At 42.8% G+C, this 20,934-nt stretch overlaps 1 protein-coding gene across 1 annotated transcript; it reads left to right on the top strand.

The window, feature by feature from the left end:
* The first annotated feature begins 1,709 nt into the window (after positions 1–1,709).
* CCN2 (cellular communication network factor 2) lies at positions 1,710–4,972 on the top strand. The gene is made up of 5 exons (XM_060239484.1): positions 1,710–1,952; positions 2,063–2,282; positions 2,602–2,859; positions 3,015–3,226; positions 3,672–4,972. Exons 1-5 carry the CDS (start codon positions 1,887–1,889, stop codon positions 3,966–3,968), a joined length of 1,053 nt encoding a protein of 350 aa, XP_060095467.1. The 5' UTR covers positions 1,710–1,886; the 3' UTR covers positions 3,969–4,972.
* Positions 4,973–20,934: the final 15,962 nt, after the last annotated feature.

The raw sequence follows: 20,934 nt of genomic DNA, 5'->3' as shown, positions 1-20,934 counted from the left end.
TTGTAGACTGTTTGTAGAGCCTTGTTGTCTTCTTGCACAGATGAGGGAGGGGGGGGGGGCGGAATTCCCAGGCTTGTTCCTAGCAACCATTCTGGCAACCTCTCCTTGTCCCCCCTTCCCCCATCTGAACTCTCTGCCTGTCACAAAGCTAATGGCATGAGATGAATCAAATAATACATTCTTACCTGTTTCTCAGGGAGGATTAAATGTTGTGGGTGGGCACTGTGTCCTTGAGAAAAATAAGAGACTCGGTCCATGTCCATACAGTCAAACATGCCCTATGTGAAAAACGTAGTCAGTGGGTCTAAAGTCCCAGTCCATTAACCACCAAGTAAATTCTTATTAGAATTGATAAATGGCTCCATAATGGATTACAGCCATACTGCTCCATTGTGGATTCTGCACTAAATCCTGTGCACTGTGAATGTTACACAGTTGCCCCAGTCCAAATAAAAGTATATGCATTTGAGTCACTCAAATGGGTCTTAATATCACAATTCAGCTGCACTTCGTTGAGACTTGAGTCCTCCTTGGTCCAAAGATGAAGTCTAATTGCTGAAAATAAATAAATAAATATATTGCCAAGATCTAGCCACCAATTCTGGACATGGGGATTCCCCATTAAACTTCTGCACTGCATCCCTTTTGTGCACTAGCAAAGGAAGAGGTAGTCCAGGTCTGCAAAAGCCTAGTCAGCATAGGTGGGACTCTGCTGTGGTTAGAGTGCTGAACTAGGATCTGAGAGGCCAAGATTTAAATCTCCACTCTGCCATGGAAGCTTAGGCCAGTCACACACTCTCAGCCTAATTTACCTCACAAATTCATTGTGACAATAAAATGGAAGAGGGGAGAATAAGATTTTGGATCCCACTGGGGAGAAAAGCAGGGTGTAAATAAATAACCTTTAAGAGTTTCTTGGTCCTGCACATCATCCAAGGTTGAAAGAGGTTGTTCTTAATGTATCTGTGTACATTTGTTTTAAGGAGACCTATCTAACTCTGAAGTTTGCTGGAAAAGATGGAGATTATTTTGAGGTGCCCGTCCATTGATTTCATGTTCATCATCAAAGTGTGGGGAAATCCCACATGAGATTTTACAAGCATCTTATTTTGAATGAGGATTTAAAGGGGGCTGTTTCCCCCTCCATTCCCATCTCAAAAATAATCTGTGATGGTCTTGAATACTTATTTTTAATCACAATAGTTTTCAAGAAATAAATAATCTAGTTTCTTTCTCCCTTTTGTAGTAAATTTGATTTATATATTTTGGAAGTAGGATGGACACCCACTGAGGCCGAATTTTTGTGGAATTCAGGTTTAGTGCTATGAACGGGGCGGGGGGAGTTTTGAAAAGGAGACGTATTTTTAAGCCCTATAAATCAGGTCTGTGGTGGTGGGAAGAATTCTGGGCTGGACGCTGGAGAAAACTCTGGCTGGTTGGAAATACAGCGGCTTTTTTGTGCGTTGAAGTGCGCCAGCTTTTTCAGACAGGAGGAATGCGAAGTGTCAAGGGGTCAGGATCAATCCGGTGTGAGTTGATGAGGCAGGAAGGTGGAGAAGTATGTCAGGAATGTCGCTGTTTGTGTAGGACTCCATTCAGCCGATTGGCGAGTCCCGGGCGCCTGGAGTGTATAAAAACAGTCGGGGCTGCCTGCTGGAGCCTCAGACAACAATCGCTCTGCTTTCAGGCTGAGAGAAGGACACAGAGAAAGCAAGAGAGAACGAAGGCACTTTTCAAGCAGCTGCCCAGCCGAGACGACCCGACTCACCGCCGCTCCCTCGCCCACTAGCGAGCGACTGCTTTCCCCGAACCCGCCAGGACAAGGCGAGCCGCTCCAGGCCAGACTCCACGCCGCTTTTTACCGCCCGGAACACGCAGCCCCGAGCATGCTGGCAGCAAGGATGAGACCCGGCAGCTTCGCCTTGGCGCTCCTCGTCGCCCTCTTCGGCCGGGTAAGTGGCTCTGCTGGCGTCGAAGGCAGCTCTGGGAGGGTGGCAGCTCGGGTGGGGGGTTTCTGACCTGCTCCGTCCGCTCATGCTCGGGTCCCTCTCTCTGTCCCCAGGAGGTGGCCGGCCAAGACTGCAGCGGGCAATGCCAGTGCCCCTCGGCGCCTGCCCAGTGCCCGCCCGGGGTGAGCCTGGTGCAAGACGGCTGTGACTGCTGCCGGGTGTGCGCCAAGCAGCTGGGCGAGCTGTGCACCGAGCGGGACCCCTGCGATCACCACAAGGGGCTCTTCTGCGACTTCGGATCCCCCGTCAACCGCAAGATCGGAGTGTGCACCGGTGAGTCCCCTTTTCACCCCAGCAGCACGGTGAGAGGTTTCGCGATGACTGCGAGGGTAGCAGGAGAGAGGAGGACCCCTTGCACAGGCTTCCCTGCCTTCCCATCAGCAGCCCTTAAGGGCTCTTTGGGTGTAGAAGGTCCCAGTAAGGAAGACCTCCAATCTAAGGGCTGTCTGTTAGGGCCACAAGACAATGATCGCTGTTTCCAAGGACGGGAAGGCAGCCCACCAACTTCAGTTAGCTGAGCTTCTTTAGTACAGGTAGTTTTCCTTGAGTTTTCCCCACCAGAGTTCTCACCAATGCTCTCTTTCCTTTGCAGCAAGAGATGGTGCCCCATGTGTGTTTGGAGGCATGGTGTACAGGAGTGGGGAGTCCTTCCAAAGTAGCTGCAAGTACCAGTGCACTTGTCTTGATGGGGCCGTGGGCTGCGTACCTCTCTGCTCCATGGATGTCCGCCTGCCTAGTCCTGACTGCCCGTTCCCCCGAAGAGTAAAGCTTCCTGGCAAATGCTGTGAAGAATGGGTGTGTGATGAGCCCAAGGACAAGGAGCAGACTGCAGTTGGACCTGCTCTTGCTGGTGAGTTGGAATTTTCTTGCAAGCATTGGCTGTTGGTGCTCCAGATAGAATGTGAGCACCAACCCTCTATGGCTCTGTGTTCCAGGAAAATGACCTCCATCTCTTCCTTACAAAACAGTAGCAACAATGAGGGGTTTTTTTACTGTACTTTTCAGCATATCGATTGGAAGACACTTATGGACCTGATCCATCATTGATGCGTGCCAATTGTTTGGTCCAGACCACTGAATGGAGTGCTTGCTCAAAGACTTGTGGAATGGGGATCTCCACCAGAGTCACCAATGACAACGCCTTCTGCAGACTAGAGAAGCAAAGCAGGCTGTGCATGGTGAGACCTTGTGAAGCAGACCTGGAGGAGAGTATAAAGGTAAATACTGATATTTCTTTGCATAGCCCTGCAGCTGGTTTCACTTTACTACAAATTAATTGCAAATATAGTGCAATATGCAAATATACATAGCTACTATAAAACAATTAGAAGACAAATGGGGGGGAGGGCTGTTAAAAAGCACTTGTGATTTGTCCTTAAGTTAATACGTCAAAGCTTTCTAGAGTGGCTATGTAATATAACTCTAAACAGATTCACATGGATGGAAAACCCCACTGAACTTTTTAGGATTTGCCAGCCAAAGTTAAGCACCTCAGTGAGTTCAGTGAGCACATGGTCTGCTGTCTGAATTTTACCCAGTGTGTTTTTAAGGATAGGAAATTATAAAAATACCCTGTCTAGATTACATATATTGAATATATGAATGGAAACCTTGTGTATCTGACATGTAAATATAATGAAACCTTTCTGTTTTGCTTAACAGAAGGGCAAAAAGTGTATTCGTACTCCCAAGATCTCCAAGCCCATCAAATTTGAGTTGTCTGGCTGTACCAGCGTGAAAACATACCGAGCCAAGTTCTGTGGTGTCTGCACCGATGGGCGTTGCTGTACCCCCCACAGAACAGCTACTCTTGCTGTGGAATTCAAGTGTCCCGACGGTGAGGTCATGAAGAAGAGGATGATGTTCATCAAGACCTGTGCATGCCACTACAACTGCCCTGGAGACAATGATATCTTTGAGTCTGTGTATTACAGGAAGATGTACGGAGACATGGCATAAACCAGACAAGAGACTCTTAAACTTGACCATCAACTTGAACTGATAATTGCATCTCATTTTGTAAAACCTGATTCAATAGCACAAGTTATTTAAATATTTTTTTAAAAAAAATCGATCTGTTCCATGTGACTTAAAACAAAAGTGTCTACTGACCCCAAACTTTGGTTTGAAGGAAAAAAAAATAAGATGGACAGTGAGGAACCACAGAAAAACTGTGCCTCAGAATATATACTGTTTATGGGGATGATATATAGAGATTACTGAAGGAGACGTGCACTCTCAGACATAGTGCAATTGGAAAAGAGCCTTAGCGAGGTTACCAGCATGTGTTTCTGTGCTGGTAAATGTTGGACTGGAACTCCTCACCCAACAAGGTGCTAAGTTATGATGTTCTAACTAACATCAGAACAGCAATAATTCTGCTTTTTGAGGTTCTGATTCAAGTACTTAAGTACTTTCTTTTCAAAATGAATTGGTCTTGGGTGTGTTAGACTGGACAGCTTGTACAGTGAACTTGCCTGTTACAAGCTAGATTTTTTAATATTGTAAATATTTTATGTGTATATATATAAATATATTTTGTACAGTTATCTAAGTTAATTTAAAGTTTTATTGCCTTTTTAAATGCTTTGATACATCAGTGTTAGCCTCTCCTCTCTTTTTTTTAACAGCTTGTCTGATCTGATACATTCAACCATTGAAATAGATAATAGTTCTTTTCAGTTAATAGGGGGAAATAGTGAACTGAATTGATGATTTACTGAATAAGAGGTACCCTCATGTCCTTTGGAAGCATTTCATCAAATTGAGGGTAACAAGGGCCTTAATGGCCCCAAGCTAAGAAGTGCAGTTCATTGATCAACTACTAATCTTTCTTCCTAGAAACCTTTGTTTTTTTCTTTGACCATGGCTGTTTTGGGGACAGTTTTTTACATATTGAGAAATGTGACCAAAAGTTACATGTTTGCACCTTTCTAGATGAAAAATAAAGTATTTTATTTTTTTATATAAATTGATTTGCAATTCTCTTGCTTTTGTTGAGCCTAGCAATTAACTTTCCTTACTTGTCTGGCACACTCCATGTGTATGGATGTCTTGGTGAATGAATATGGCATATAATTTACCAGGTCAACCCAAAATACAACCAGGAAGTTCTGAGCAAGGCCAGCATGTTGGCTGGTTAGGAAGACTGAAAATATAAGCAGTTATGTCTAGAGTTCTTGAAAGCTGGCCATCAACTGTTTGAAAATCATATTACAATGAGACTTTGTTTGAAGTGCACAAATTAGATTACACCATAGGCTGCATCTGGAGACATTGTGTTTGCATTAAGTCCAAATTTTGGATCTATGTGGATTTAGTTGAGTCCTACCAATACCATCCAAGGCACTTTTGCAATGGTGTGCACACACACACACAAACACTGAATCAAACCATTCGCTGTTCATCAAGGTCAGTACTTTCTGCTTTGACTGGCACAGCTCTCCAGGGGTCCAGGTATGGATCTTGCACATCCCCTTCTTCCTGATCCTTTTAATGGGAGATGCTGGGTATTGAACCTGGGATCTTCTGCATGCTGTGCAAATGCTATACCACTGAAACATACACAGCTTTCTTGCCTAGCAGGCAGAGCTTCCTCTTTCATTTCAGAGGACATCTGCCTGTCCACAAATGAATGCACCGGCAGAGCCACCCAACTATCTAAGTGAATTTGTTTTCACTGTACACAGATTTGAATTGGGGTTACTTAGCTTCAAGTCAAGCAATTTAACTACTACATGGACTTCAGCTTTAAACATGCATTCTGAATAATGGCAGTATGGGAGCACTTTATCATGTGCTCTCTGTTAAGTTTTTCAGCACAAACAACATTTAAAGCCCCAGTGAAATCAAGAACACAGTTTAGTGGTTAAGTCCATTGGCTTTAAAAAGGCACGTATGCCTTACTTGGTCTCCATGACTACCATGGTTTTCTATATAGGAAGTATGGCAGATAAATATTAACTGTATTAGCCTCAGATTCCCCCCCTACTGTATATTTTGCAGAGAAAAAAAATCAACATTTCTGTAAGGGAAAACTCTATTGTGACTCAACCAGGACTCCTAGATAAACCATTATATAACCCCCCTTGACAGGCAGGATTATTTGAGGGGGTGGGTCCTAACAGTTTTTCCACTAATGCTAGAGGGAGGAGGGACAATCTCATCCTCATTTCCTTCCTCACTGCAACTGTATGGCATTTTGTCCACATGGGTTCTATGATTCCTGACACTGCCTTTTCAGAGTTCTCTTCCTTGCACTTCCAGAAAAACTGTTAGAAGCCAACCCTGCATATTCAGAAAGCATCAATACTAGTACACAGCTATATGAGATGAACTACATAACACATCCAGAGCTAGATACAAATCCAGTAGCACCATAGAGACAAACAAGATTTTTGGGACATGTGCTTTTGAGAGTCAAAGCTCCCTTTGTCAGATACTCACTGAAACTGATAACGAATTCAGTGGGCGATCACTGAGAAAGGTCTTCAGTAGATGAAAAATGGCATCTTTAGATAGCCACAGTGGGGCAAGATGGGGCTAATGGTGCAAGAAGTCAAGTGGAAGTGATTTATAAATCTGTAGATCTGCAGTTCTCTGAGGGATTACTCTGCAGAAATGCCTTTGCTTGCTGTGTGGCTAGTATGGTGCTCAGTTTTGAAGGTCCAGTCCACATTGGTACCATCTTCTTGGCTTGTGCCATTCCCTTCCATGTGCTGATGGATGCCCAACCAGGAGGAGATGCAAGGGGAGAAACCAGAGTAAATGGGAGGGGGGAAAGGGCAAGGAGTCAGCTTGGGAAGCTACAAAGGGAGGGGGGAGGTCTCATCCCCTTAAGGTTCTTCAATTTTGTAATAAAACAGATCTGATCTACAGAAATGAGAATTTTTGTAAGAACATATTATTATTTAGACATAGTGCCGCCATACCTAATTATAATAATAGCCAGTTAAGAAACTCTTCAAGAATTACAATGCCATTCTAAGCAGAGTTACAAAGTCAATGAGCTAAAACAGGTGAAATCTGCTTTGAGTTAGCACTGTTAGTCACAAATGATTTATAACTGCACAGGAACAAAGATGCTTCTTGTACCAAATCCAGTGGTTTCACTGATAGAGAAACAGGATTCATTTAAGAAAACTGACTTTTGAGTGACATCTGTAGAAACAGCACAACCCAATGAGGTAATTTGCATTCCTTCTGATTACTGTAAGCCCTTTACCAAACACGCAGCATGGTAAGAAGACACTCTAGCTATTATTTTAATGAAATGTATCAAAACAATGAAACAAAAACTTATTTCACCCACCCAGCATGCCATTAAATTTTTGTTGTGCTTTAAGTCTATGATCCCCACCTTCATTAGAAAAGGGCCAGGGTGTGGCTTTCACACACGTAGACTCTGTTATGTTTTATGATCTTTACATATGGAAACAGTTACCAAGAAATTGGTCCAGCTGGGCTGAAAAAGCAACAGAACTCTGTGCCCAAAAAACAAGGGGAACCTGAGAACAGAAAGAGAGTTCAGTTAATATATATTTTACTTCATTTTCCATTCCTTTTTTCCTAACCTCTGCATTTCCCACATATTACCATACATGGAAGTCACCAAAATACCACATTTAAGCAGGATTTTCAGCCTGATTTAATCAGGAAATGCCAGGGATTTCTTAAAACAACCATTTCCAAGGCTACAATATGGCCACAATCCTGAAACACACTTATGATAGGATAAGTCCCACTGACTTAAAAAAAACATAATTTTGAACACACACGCACACACCTCAAGATTGCAGTGCACAGCGTTTTCTATGTTCTAGACATTTAAGACATGCTTATGGGAAAGTAAAATATTATTAAGATAAAAATCAGAATATATATGTAATGAGTCAGACTGCTGACCTGATCAAACAAGCAGTTCATATGTATCTTGGTGAAACAGCTGCACGTTAGAGTTGCCAACTCAGGTTTGAGAAATTCCCAAAGGTTTGGGGCAGTGCATGGGAGGGGAATTTGTGGAGGGGAGGGGGCTCAGAAGGGTTGAGATGCCATAGACTCCCCCTTTGAAACTGCCATATGGGCTTTTTTTGTAGCAGGAACTCCTTTGCATATTAGGCCACACACCCCTGATGTAGCCAATCCTCATGGAGCTTACAGTAGGCCCTGTACTAAGAGCTCTGTAAACTCTTGGAGGATTGGCTACATCAGGGATCTGTGGCCTAATATGCAAAGGAGTTTCTGCTATCTTGACTCAATTCAAAGCCATGATGGCCCAAATTCCACCTACCCTGGAGATCGTCTGTCCACAAAAGAGGGACCCCATGAGATATAACATTGTTTCTCAGATCTCTGGTACAACCACTGCTGGTTAGAACTCAGGTTTCCTGATGAGAATCCCTGCTATACTGTGCAGACTTTACTCCTTGCTTAGCCAGCTCCCTGCTCTACTCTTTGGACCTTCCCTGTGTTTGTCCCTAGACCTCTCCAGAACTCAAGCCCAGGATTTCAAGTCGTATGTTCCTTCCCTAAAATGTTCCTGTTGCCTCTCTCCTACCATTTATGTGTGTGCCCTCTTGTTGCTCTGTGTGTGTGCGCGCGCGCGTGCACATGTGTGGTTCTTGGGAATTAGTTCTCGTGCTTAGTGTAGGTTCGTTACATTTTTTACTTTTATGTTATTTTGTATGCAATAAAGCTATCTGTTTCTGCTTAAAATCACTCTCTCTTTCTTTCTTTATAATTTTATTGTGGGGTACCCCTACTGAGGTCCACCCTGGTATACATAGAACAAAGGTCTTGTGCTATTCCTTTCTGGAACACTTTAATTTCCCCTTCTCTGGGTCCAGTTTGGGTAACACAGTTATAACTCCAAGACAACTCCACACCCCAGTGGAAGTTGGCATCCCTATCAGGCCAACAGTTAGATTTGTATGTACACATGGCTCATGAAGTGGGATTCTTGGTGATAGTGCAGATCATCTGTTCTAAGGATAAGAGATTGGGGCAATATTCACATGAGAATTTTGTGTTCCCTGTGGAATTTTATGTCAGCACCCCAGAAATGCTTATATTCATCTCCATAAATGTTTTTAGCACATAATCCATAGCTGACTTCTACGGAGATGACTGTTGAAGCAAAACTTGTTGACCTCCATAGTTAGTGGTTCCTTCTCTATAAATGTGACATCTATTACTGGATCTGTTTAGAGCAGGGGTTTTGTTGTTGTTGTCTTGGCCCTGTATGGCAGCAACTGCTCATACCAACCAACTTTGTCAGCCCCATATACACATCAGGAAAGGGCACCATTCTTAAACAAAGCAAAAATAGTCACACATACACCTCTGAATAACCAAGAGCAACTGATACACCAAATAAGGTGTATCACTTTGGATCATCTTTTGCATTAGGTTCTGCATACCACACCGCTGATTATAGGGTACTTCTTTTTGCTGCATATCAGTGTCAATCGCCTTAGTTTGGAACTTTGTGCAGCAAGGATCTTTTGAAATGAAATAAAGTTTTATTGAAACTACTCATGAATCCTTCATACTCTCATTCACCCCATATAGGGTAAGCAAAACCTAAAACTTCCATTCAAGGACTGCTTGAGAGATCCCCCGGACTTATAGCATATCTCCAGCCTACAGAGATCAGTTCTCCTGGAGAAAACGGATGCTTTGGAGTGTGGACTCAATTATATCATACCCCACTGAAGTTGTCATTCTCCCAGGCTCCATTCCAAAATCTCCAGGAGTTTCCCAACTTAGATCTTTCAACCCTACACCTACTTCTTGCTTGGTCCTCATTGACTGCTGCATGACTTCAGCAGATTCGGAGTCATCTCCTTTACCTCTTAAAGAGCCAGTTTGGTGTGGTGGTTATGTGCATGGACTCTAATCTGAGAGAACCAGGTTTGATTCCCCACTCCTCTACATGCAGCTGTTGAGTGACCTTGGGTCAATCACAATTCTCTCAGAGCTGTTCTTTCAAGAGTAGTTATCAAAAGAGCTTTCTCAGCCCCACCTGCCTCACAGTGTGTTTGTTGTGGGGAGAGGAAGGGAAAGCGATTGTAGGCCTCTCTGAGACTCCAAGTGAAGTGCGGGGTATAAATCCAATCTCTTCTTCCTCTTCTTAACACCAGTTAGTATGGTTGTCTGTTCTGGCTTGAGAAATTCCTGGAGATTTGTGGGCTGTGCCTGCAGAGGGTGGTGTTGGGGAAGGGGAGAAGGGGAGGGAGCTCAGCAGGGATGTGATGCCATAGAGTCCACCCTCTGAAGCTACCATTATCTCTAGGGGAATTGATTTATGTCATTTGGAAACCATTTATAATGTTAGGAGAACTCAAGGTTGACAACTCTACCAGCTGGGGAGAGGTGAAAGAAGAGAGCAACTGTATGGAGATATTCAAGCTCATATCACTTGCATCAGAATGGCACAGAACAGGATTTCAGGAATGGGGGGGGGGGGACTTAATCCGATGGTTGCTAGGGCTCCTGTTGATCCCCACTGCTGCCCAATGTCACTCTGAGCAGCAGCATGAGAAAAATAATAAAAATGCTGCTGGCCTCTATGCTGGCATTTCACTTCCAAGTACAACCGGGAAATGATAATGAGTTGCTCTAAGAATTGTTGTATATACATTTTGTAACCCTGTCCATCCACTTCATGCACTACCTAATAGGCAGATTCATGGGTGGGCATACTTGCATAAAAATGTATAGAGGCAAATGCTGTGTAGAGACAAATTTCCATTCTCTGTTACATTACATTTAGAGTATACATTCTAGGTTACTCTGAGAACTGTGTGTTGGATTATGCAGCTTTGAAATCTTGTTTCAAGTTCCATCTCTGGTAAAGGTCAAGCTGCTGTATGCTGCTGATTCGGTGTTTATCTCCCACACCAAAAATGGTCTGAAGAGACTCCTGAGATTTTTTCAAACTAGTACCTAATTAAGGAGCTGCAAACAAATTATAACATATAACCTCTCCTAGTCTCATCAGTGTAAATTTGTTTGGGATATGATTAAACCCTGTTTCTGGAGATATATTTTGCTTTTTCTTTACAAGGGGAGGAAGATATATTCCCAGTACAATTCAGGTGTTCAACTCTAAAATAATACTCCAGTCACTTTATGGTGTCACTATCTGGATTTTGCCACTCAGAGGGCCTGTTCAGACGCACAGTTTAATTAGTTGTCACTGCTGATTCCTACCGGATTAAAAGTGGCTGATCAGACAGCAACATCTGCCTTCTGGAAGTCAATTGTTGCCCCCCCCCCTCCCAATCCTTCTCCAAACCAGATTATTTTGTTACCTGCTCCTTTGCAGTGTTTTTTGAGTTGTCCGGTTTCACCTCGGTTTCACATCTCCGTCTGGATAGTTCTGCTGTGATATTTACCAACTTCCGGATGCCTGAAGGTTGTCCCAGAGCAAAAGGAGCCTCAGACATCCAGTTTACGGTCACCATTTTTTTTTACTACTTAGCAATATGCGCATAGCTGCATAACCATATAATGTTTTTGACCTATGCACATTATATTATGCTCATGCACATAATAGTGGGGGAGACAAAAAAAAGAACTTCATGGTGCCGTCATAAGACAGTTTCACCACAGAATGATTCAAATTGCAGTACAGCAGTCTAATCAATAATATCTGGAATAAAGATATTCGTAACAGAACCGGGTCAGTTTAACATGGACTCAACACGCTATGTGAACAGGGCCAGAATCTTTTGCTCATATCTTATATCAGTTTATACACAGGATAATGGGAATCCCTTGTTGTGTTTCAGATGTATCTCTCAGAGCTGAACTTGGCCAAAAGTCATTGGAAGCCAAAGAATGGTTTAGCACTTCTAAACTGTTGCTAAGGATTATTTTTGCTTTGCAGGCTGAAGGTCTCCTGTTCTTTCTGAAACAAGCTGCTTACTATTCTAGATGGATAAAGAGATACTAGATTAAGGAAGCTAGGATTTACAACTGGAGATTTCATCTTGCTAAGTAAGGCAAAAACCCTTTTGCTTGCCAAGCATTAACTAACAGAGCTGGATTACTACAGTACCATGATTCACTTTTGAGGAATCTGCTCAAGTCAGTTCTCTGGTATACCTCCTCAAACTCTGCCATTATACATGAGAAAACTAACGCCCCCCCCCCCAACCTTGTTAGGGTATTCGCTTTAGCTCACCTTAATGCTATCCCCTCCAAAGTGTTACAAGCAGGGCTTTTTATGAAAAAGGTCCAGCAGGAACTTATTTGCATATTAGGCCACACACTCCTATATCACCATTGTTTCAGACAAGTTTTTGTAGAAAAAGCCCAGAAGGAACTCATTTGCGTACTAGGCCGCACACCCTGACACTGAGCCAGCCAGAACTGCATTCCTTTGTGTTCCTGCTCAAAAAAAAGCCAATCCTCCTGGAGCTCACAGTAGGTCCTGTATGACGTCCCTTGTAAGCTCTTGGAAGATTGGCTACATCAGGGGGTGCAGCTTGATATACAAAGGAATTCCTGCTACAAAAAAAGCAGTGGTCCAAACGCAACCTACTCAGTCACTAAATTTCTGTCTAGCATATTTTCCTTTAGTAAGTAATATATTATCTTTAAACATTGCTCAAGATCATCTGATCATAAGAACTCTAAAAAGGAAAGAAAGTAAGAAATTTTCTGTAACAAATGAAAACAACACCTTTCTTCACAGATCTATTTTGAGAGCAAAAAACATTAAAGTACTTTTCAAATTTGAATAAAGGTATATGAATGAGAAGCAGCAGTATAAACCATGAAGATACTTGTAATACTAATTTATTAAGTCATAAGCATACATGGATCAAAGCCCACAAAATTATGTGTAATTTAGGGGGCATTGGGAGCTCAAGACTGGATTCCCAATTGTGCAATTAAGCTGCAAAAATAAGCCATGAGAGGTAATGGAAACTGGGCCCCTACAACTGGATGAATCAAAAACTGGCCCTACAGGACTGCTTCAGGTCTTGGTTAGCTAAAAAAAAAAAAAGACATACATATTATGTCTGTATTGTTTTCCCTGCAGGGCCTTAAAGCAGACAGGGAAGGTTCACTTTGAACCAGGAAAACTGTGCAGGGGAAAAGAGTTGACAGCTCCTTTTCCCTACTATCATGACTCTGAACCTTATCAGGTTCTCTCATGGCAATGGACAAGTCCATCTGACTCATTTTGCTTTCATGCTATCCAGGGGCAGGTCATTCAGTGGGCAGCCCTAGGCTATTGCCTAGGGTGAGGAGGGTCCCAGTGCCCATCAACACCTTTTCTAATACCTGCCAAGTATTTTAGGGAGTGGGTGGGGCCAGATAGGACTTTTGTCCAGTAGACTTTTGATTGACTATTAGAGATTTGATTGGCTATGCAGATTTTTTAAAATGTTACTTTGGAAGCAGCTGCTATGTAATCCAGTGCAACCCAGAAAGAGACCCCCGGCTTGATACCCAAACAATGCACCCCTGGAATGTGATATTGCAATGCAACCCTAGAATATTAATATGACACAGCAACGCCCATTTGAATTGGAATGGTCTTTCTTGCAAATAAGGGAGGCAAATCCGGTTCAGTCTAGGGCCCCAGGCAGGCTGGAATGATGTCAAGTCTGGTTCACAGGCTGGGCAGACATGTGGCTGTGCTGAAAGGGTAAAAAGAGCATCCATTTTTCTGCTCCTGGAAAGAAACAACCCCAGGCCCAGAGAGAGGGCAAAGCTGTAAAAATTCCTTCACTCCTCTTGGCAACCTTTCAAGTGCTGTTCTCAAAACATAAAAACAACATGAGGGACACAAGAGTCCCTGCAACACAAAAAAGATAGCAAAAAAACAAAGGCTAAAGGTTACGTTGCCATCTTGTTGTGTGAATGTGTGCTATATTTGTTATCTGGTTTCACATTTCTGCCAGGGAATCTGACTTCTAATACAGGAGTGGCCAAGGGTAGCTCTCCAGATGTTTTTTGTCTATAACTCCCATCAGCCCCAGCCATTTGCCATGCTGGCTGGGGTTGATGGGAATTGTAGGCAAAAAACATCTGGAGAGCTACCCTTGGCCACCCCTGTTCTAATAGAATTTCTATTTTTCTTTAATTACTGCTAAAGGCTATCAAAGTTAACCAATCTCCTGAACACTTGATGGATGGCTATCCATTTTGACATTAAGGGAGAAATCTTTCACTTTTGGTGAGCTTCAAAGGAAACAGATTGGCCACAACCGAGCCATAAAGTCATCTGGCCAGTGTAATTAAAATTCCTCTTTTGGGGTATGGGTGTATGACACTCTGATCTCTGATTAGATACTCAGCATATGACTTTCCATTGGACATTTGGGTTCTGACACTCTGTTATCTTATTGGACAATTGAACCTCTTGATGTGACATAACTGACCCTAGAAAACAGGCAACCCTGCCTGTCAGGATTAGATTTTTCCACCCTCCCCTCCATCCAGGAATTTTTCCATCCTCCCATTCTCCCTGGCGTCCTTCCCTCCTTCCATCCCTTCCTGCCTTCACACCCCCCCTCTCTTTCTCAAGAGAAATTTCTCTCCAGAGGCCTCGTGTTTCCTCTGACTGATCCTACTCTGCAAGATCTAGGTATCGCATACCCCCTCATCTACCCCTATTCAGCTAATGTCTGTATTTTCCTCTTGTATGCTTGAACATTGTTTGTTTGGGATGTAACTATTTGAAAATCATTTCCTATAATAAATCCATTATTTAATCAAAGGATTTTCAGTGGTCTATCTCCGTAAACATTGACAGAGATCCTGGCTCACCTCACCTCTTGTAGGCCTACCATTTTGAGCTAAGCAATATTAATATTCCCCAATAAAAAGCTGGTTGAGGGTGTAACAGCAATTGCAGCACAAGATTCTATACTATGTTACTGAAGTTAAGCTCTGGCAATCATTTTGTGGCTGGCTTCACCTCCTGAGGCAGCCATTTTGTGCCAACTATTTTGTTGCTGTACCCACCATGCCATGTCAGAATTCAAAATGTGCTTGCAGATTAAAGATGGTTGGAACTCCTGACTTAGGGCACCAGAGGTCACACACCAGGGCATGGCTGCCAAGGCCACCTGGCATCCTCAGGCAAGAGGGGGTCAACCTGGGCCTGCCCTGAGGGGATGCAGTCTGGCTGGTCAGTATACAGTGCCCAAAGCCCTTGGACTAGCCCTGATGGTCTCACTCAGTGCAATGCCTTAATGGGGCCTTCTGTAACAGAAATCTCTTTGGGAAGTTATAATTGACTTGAAATAATAGAAGTTCAGTGGCACTTTAAAGACTTACAGCATTTATCCCAGCTTGAGCTTTCGTAAATTGCTTTCATAAGTTAGATGCTATAAAGAATAAATCAGAATCCATATTTTTGTAGGAAAAATTACCAAAGAGGATGGGGAAAGGGAGAAGTTGGGGGCAGAAAAAGGCTTGGTGTGACTCCTGTCATAAATCTTTCAAGTATGATCCTTTTTGTTTGGGACTGGAACAGATCAGAGAGGTCAGAGGTTCTCAGGTTCTAGTAGCTCTTTCATGGGGTGCAGATAAAGAAATGTTTATTTAAGTAGGACAAACAAGAAGTAGTCCAATGAAGAAGCATTTTAAAGTATGAGAAAATTAAGTGACATAATAATAATCAACATTCCCCTGCAGCAAGAGGTCCCTTGTGTGGTTTTTCAGTTAAACAAAGAGTTAAGGGAGCAATTAGGCATTCCTAGAAAGGTTTTTTGTTTCATTAAAAGGACTTCCTCCCCTCCATCTCTTCCTATTACACCCCTTCCCATTTTTAAATGGAGGGTAGACATCCAGAATAATTTTTGTAGGGGCAGGACATGGTGACTGTCCATGACCCTGTATGCAAATTTCATCTTGCTGTCTTTAAAAAATCCCGCAGTTTTCTACAGAAAATGGTGAACACAGCAAAAAAAAAAAAAAATGCAAAGCTGTGTCATGCTGCCCCCATGTGGTGCAGGTTTAGTAATTTCATGGGAACTTCGAAGGTGGAAGGAAACTATGGATAACCACTAAAAATGCTTTTTCTGTTACAGGGCAAAAATAGGCTGTTATTGATTCATTTTAAAAGTTTTTCAGTGTCTGTTTTAATTTACTTTAAAACTCTTTCACAATGTAAGAAGTTTACAGTGCCCTCCATTAACTTCACAATGGACACAGAAAGATGTAACTTTGCTTAGCATGACATGGCTAGACTTTGAACTTGTTGTGAACATCCACTCAATAAAAGGCAAGCAAATGAAAAGAATATTGTACCATAACTGAAAGAGAAAGCAAGCTGCCATCTATACGGCACAATGAGTATGTTTCTGAAGATAACTGGCCGCTATCATAGGTCTGGTGTTAGTCCAAATTAGAGACGTAAAATTTCTAAAAATTTTGAAGCCACGCCGGGGGGAGGGGGGGTCTGGATCCCACCCACCCCGGAAAAACTGAAATTTTGGGAACAACTGAAATATAAGCAATACTTACTGTCTTACCAAACCTAAACAAAATTTACTGCTTTAGCAACATTAAATGAATAATTTATAGCTTACTTAGAATATAAAACTGTAATATTGGAAAAGTTATAAATGCCTTAGTTCTGTAAATTGCAAATATACCAAATACTTGAGAGAAAACTATGTTGATTAATTTTATTCTAGCTTAGCACATGTTACCTAGGGTTCCCAAGTTATCTCTAGACAACAAATATCTAACTACAGCTCTTCAGACTACAGGGGTCAGTTCCTCTGGGGGGGGGGAATGGCTGCTTAGGAGGAGGGACTCTATGGTATTATACCTTGCTGATGTGCTTCCCTTCCCAAATCCCATGCTCCTCAGGCTCCACCCACAAATCTGGAATTTCTCAATCCAGCGCTAACAACCCTACAATGTAGCTTAATTTTTATATCTAATTAGAGAGAACTCCCAATGAAACTTCCAGTTTTTCTCTGAGGCCTTCATGCAGTTTCTGTGCCACCTCCTTCTGACAGTTTTCTCCTTCCTAGAAAGTAGGGCAGTAAGCCACAGTTTACCTAGTATGGGGGTAAATGTGTAACAGTGGTTTGAGGGAGAAGTGAAAAGGTCAGTCATATCAGGTCAAAAGAACAGAAGGCATACAATGAAGCAATGAAAGTCCCGCATGCTCCCCTCACAAATGTGCATCTTGGATTTAAGAGCGGTATATGACTACAGCATGCCCACCTTATCTTTAAAAGTATTTCACTAATTCTAAAAAGGAAAAAATATTTCGGATGAGGTTTCCTTCCCCCCTCCCCCCGTGTACTCCACAATTTCTAGTTTTTTCACCACATTTTTTAAGGACTCAGGGGGAAAGGGGGGGAGTTTTTCTCCCAATGTTTCCATGTTTTTTTCTCTCTAGGCTTTCACATCTCTAGTCCAAACATCTTCTAAAATATAATTTGTGGAGAATAGTGGTGGGGAGACTGTTCAAGCAAAACATCTGTAGGAATTATGAAAGAAGCTAAAAAATCTTGATGAAAACAAGCAATTTTTCCAAAAGTGTTTTTTCTCAAGCAGTTGAAGCTAAAAATGTCCAGAGGGGAGATTAATCAAGATCAGAAGAAAAATAAATCTATGGTCCTAATTAAAATATCCTAATACATGAGGGGGAGAGGGGGGAACTCAAATGCAATAGAGACTCCCGTAGAGCATAGCGTTCTCCCACAGAGCATGGATATTTAAAATGTCACTCGCATATGACCTGCTCAAGGCTGAAGTGCAGCAATCAAGTAACTGGGGCTGGAGCCAACAGCACTATATGACAGCTTTCCAGGAAAAGCTGAATGTGATTTAAGGCTAAAGTTGCTAACCTCAGGGCAAGGGGTGGAAGTCTCCCACTATCATGCATTATCTCCAAGTGACAGATATCAGTTCCCCTGGAGAAAATGGCTTTTTTATAAGACAAACTGTAAGGCATTATATCCCACTGAGGTCCTTTGCCTTCATAAATTCTGCCTTCCCCAGGCTCCACACCCATATCTCCAGGAATTTCCCAACTCAGAGCTGGCAACCCTAATTAAGACCTTAAATACTCATACAAGGAGGTGGATACAAGACCCACTCCTCCAAGATAGGCTATAGTACAGAATACTGTTGTATGACTATTCCAGTACAGAAGCATCTACTATGATGGAGATGAGTCAGATTTGAGGATGGTATCCCACGATGAGAGGCTTGTTTGAGGTTTCTGGGCTTCTCCTGCATATCTGCCCTCCTGAGACATCTGGAGGAGTCTCATCTGTCTCCTTCTGCAGTGGTGTCAGATGCTCAGCATCCTCCTCAACTGAGTCTTTGGGCTCCTTGCCTGATGAGGAGGAGTTCATAATCTGGTCTATGACAAGCTGACTCAGAGCTGAGTGATTGGCTTCTTGCCCACCTGCAGAAAACCTTAGCTGTCTGACCAATTGTACTATAGCACAAGATTTCTGAGGTCCAGACATGCCCCAAAATGAAACAATGTGATGCTTTGTTGTGAGGTAAGGAAATGCCTACTCTACCCCCTCCCAAGCAATTTCTTATGGGCTCTTACCTTGTTCACTCTAGATTGCCAAATCGAAACTAACAGGCCAAAACAAAAGATCTGGTTCTGTATATGAAGATCTCCTTGCACTCTCCTCCTCCACCAAATTAATGGTCATTGTTCAGGGAGGTGAAGCAGCCAGCCATGCACTGCAGCAGAGATTTTTTGTGCAGGGGACATGACACCAACACTACTACATTCATTATATTTATTAATAAAAAAGTGAAACAAACTTTCCAGAAGTTATTGTCACTGTTTAATATCAATGAGCAGGAAAACTAACAACATTAGTTGATATCAATTAGCCTGATGTCTGGCTATCTGGTTTTGAAAATTCATGCTGAGTTTATTTATTTGTATTTATATCCTGCCCTCCCTACAAGCGGGCTCAGGGCAGGCTACAAGGTCACAAAATAGTGACAATAAAAACAATCTAATGTCCATATAAAATTAGAAAATTTAAAATTCACAACAGTAACAAGAACCACCACAGAGGAATGTCTTGGTGGTGATGCTATGGCGGACACATTCTGAGTGGTGCTTTTGCTGGTTAGCTGCTGGCGATAGGCCAGGGCTACTAGTAGGGGAGGCCAAGAGTTGGAAGAATTTGGACACCTGCTGCCTCAAGCTGAAAGCCCAGAGGAATACATCTGTCTTGCAGGCCCTGCAGAGTTGTAATAGGTCCAGCAGGGCCCTGATCCTAATTGGGAGCTTGTTCCACCAGGCTGGGGCCAGGACTGAAAAAGCCCTGGCCCTAGTTGAGGCTAGTCAGATGTCCTTTGAGCCAGTGATCAACAGGAGGTGTTGATCAATTGAGTGCAAGGGGAAGAGATGGTCCTTGAGATATGCTGTGTTGGGGTTTGAAAGTCAGCACTAGAACTGTGAACTGGTTCTGGTACTCTATAAGTAGGCAGTACAGTTGGTGGAGCACTGGCTGAATGTAAGCCCACATAGGTGTTGCCATCAGCACATGTGCCTCTGTGTTCTGCACCAGCTGGAGTTTCTGGGTCAAGTTTAAGGGCAGCCCAGCCCAGATAGAGTGAGTTACAATAATCTAGTCTGGGAGTTACCACTGCATGGATCACTGTAGCTAAATCCTGGGAAGTGAGATAGGAAACTATCTGTTTGACCAGCTGGAGATGGTAAAAATCTGACCTAGCAACCATGGCAATCTGGGCCTCCATAGAAAAAGAGGAGTCCAGGATAACCCCTAGGGTCCTTACCCTCAGCATTGGCACCAAAGATGTACCATTAAGGCCTGGAAACTGGATTCCCAATCCCAGATCCCCATGACTTGGGAACAGTGCCTCTGTCTTCGTTGGATTAACTTTCATTTGGCTCTGTTTAAGACATCTCATCATGGCCTGTAGAGCCCGTGGCGTAGAGTGGTAAAGTGGTAAAGTGCAGTCCTAAACTCTGCTGACAACCTGAGTTTGATCCTGGTGGAAGCTGGGTTCACATAGCCAGCTCGAGGTTGACTCAGCCTTCCACCCTTCCAAGGACAGTAAAATGAGCACCCAGCTTGCTGGGAGGGAAATGTAGATGACTGGGGAAGCAATGGAAAACCACCCTTTAAAAAGTCTGACATGAAAACATTGTGAAAGCAACATCATCCCAGAGTTGGAAACGACTGGTGCTTGCATAGGGAACTACCTTTACCTTTTTTTTTTTTTATCATGGCCTGTAATGCCCTGGCTAACACCTCTGGGGCAGAGCCTGGCCAGCCATCAGCAAGTAGAGTTGGGTGTCATCAACATACTGATGAGAACCCAGCCCAGACCCTTGGGCCAACTGGACAATATTATTAAATACTGGGGACGATATTAAATACTGGGGAGAAGATTGCCCCCACAGCACACCACATTCAAGTGGGTGTCACTGAGACAGCCTTTACAGTCAAATTAAACTGCTGGTGAATCTTTATGATCAGCACAGTAAATGAGATTATGTTGCAGAAAATATTTTCCCAATAGTGTCATTGCTATGTGAAGAGCATGATTCGTTTGCTGTTTTCAATAGTAAGAACCCTATTCCATCTACTCATCGCATGTTATTTATTTTGAGTTTATATCCTCAAGGAAGCTTCCATATAAATCAACAATACCATATGGTCAAATCAAGTAAAAATAATCAGCAATTAAACAATAAACAGACAGACAATGAAAACAATATGGCAATAAACCAAATAAGACTTCAGGGTAAATGTCTCCGGTGTGATAACTAATCCAACAATGTTTCTATAGTGTAATTCTGTGGGAATGGTTGCCAGTTAGGACAATTGGTGTGACTCTGTTTAAGGTTGTGTCATATGCCCATGCAAGTGATCAACAAACAGATCATTGGGGGGGTGGGGGGCAGAGAACTGGTATCTCTGATTTT

Source organism: Heteronotia binoei, chromosome 1 (genome assembly GCF_032191835.1).
Source record: "Heteronotia binoei isolate CCM8104 ecotype False Entrance Well chromosome 1, APGP_CSIRO_Hbin_v1, whole genome shotgun sequence".
NCBI lineage: Eukaryota > Metazoa > Chordata > Lepidosauria > Squamata > Gekkonidae > Heteronotia > Heteronotia binoei.
This window is presented reverse-complemented; position numbering and strand designations above follow the sequence as displayed.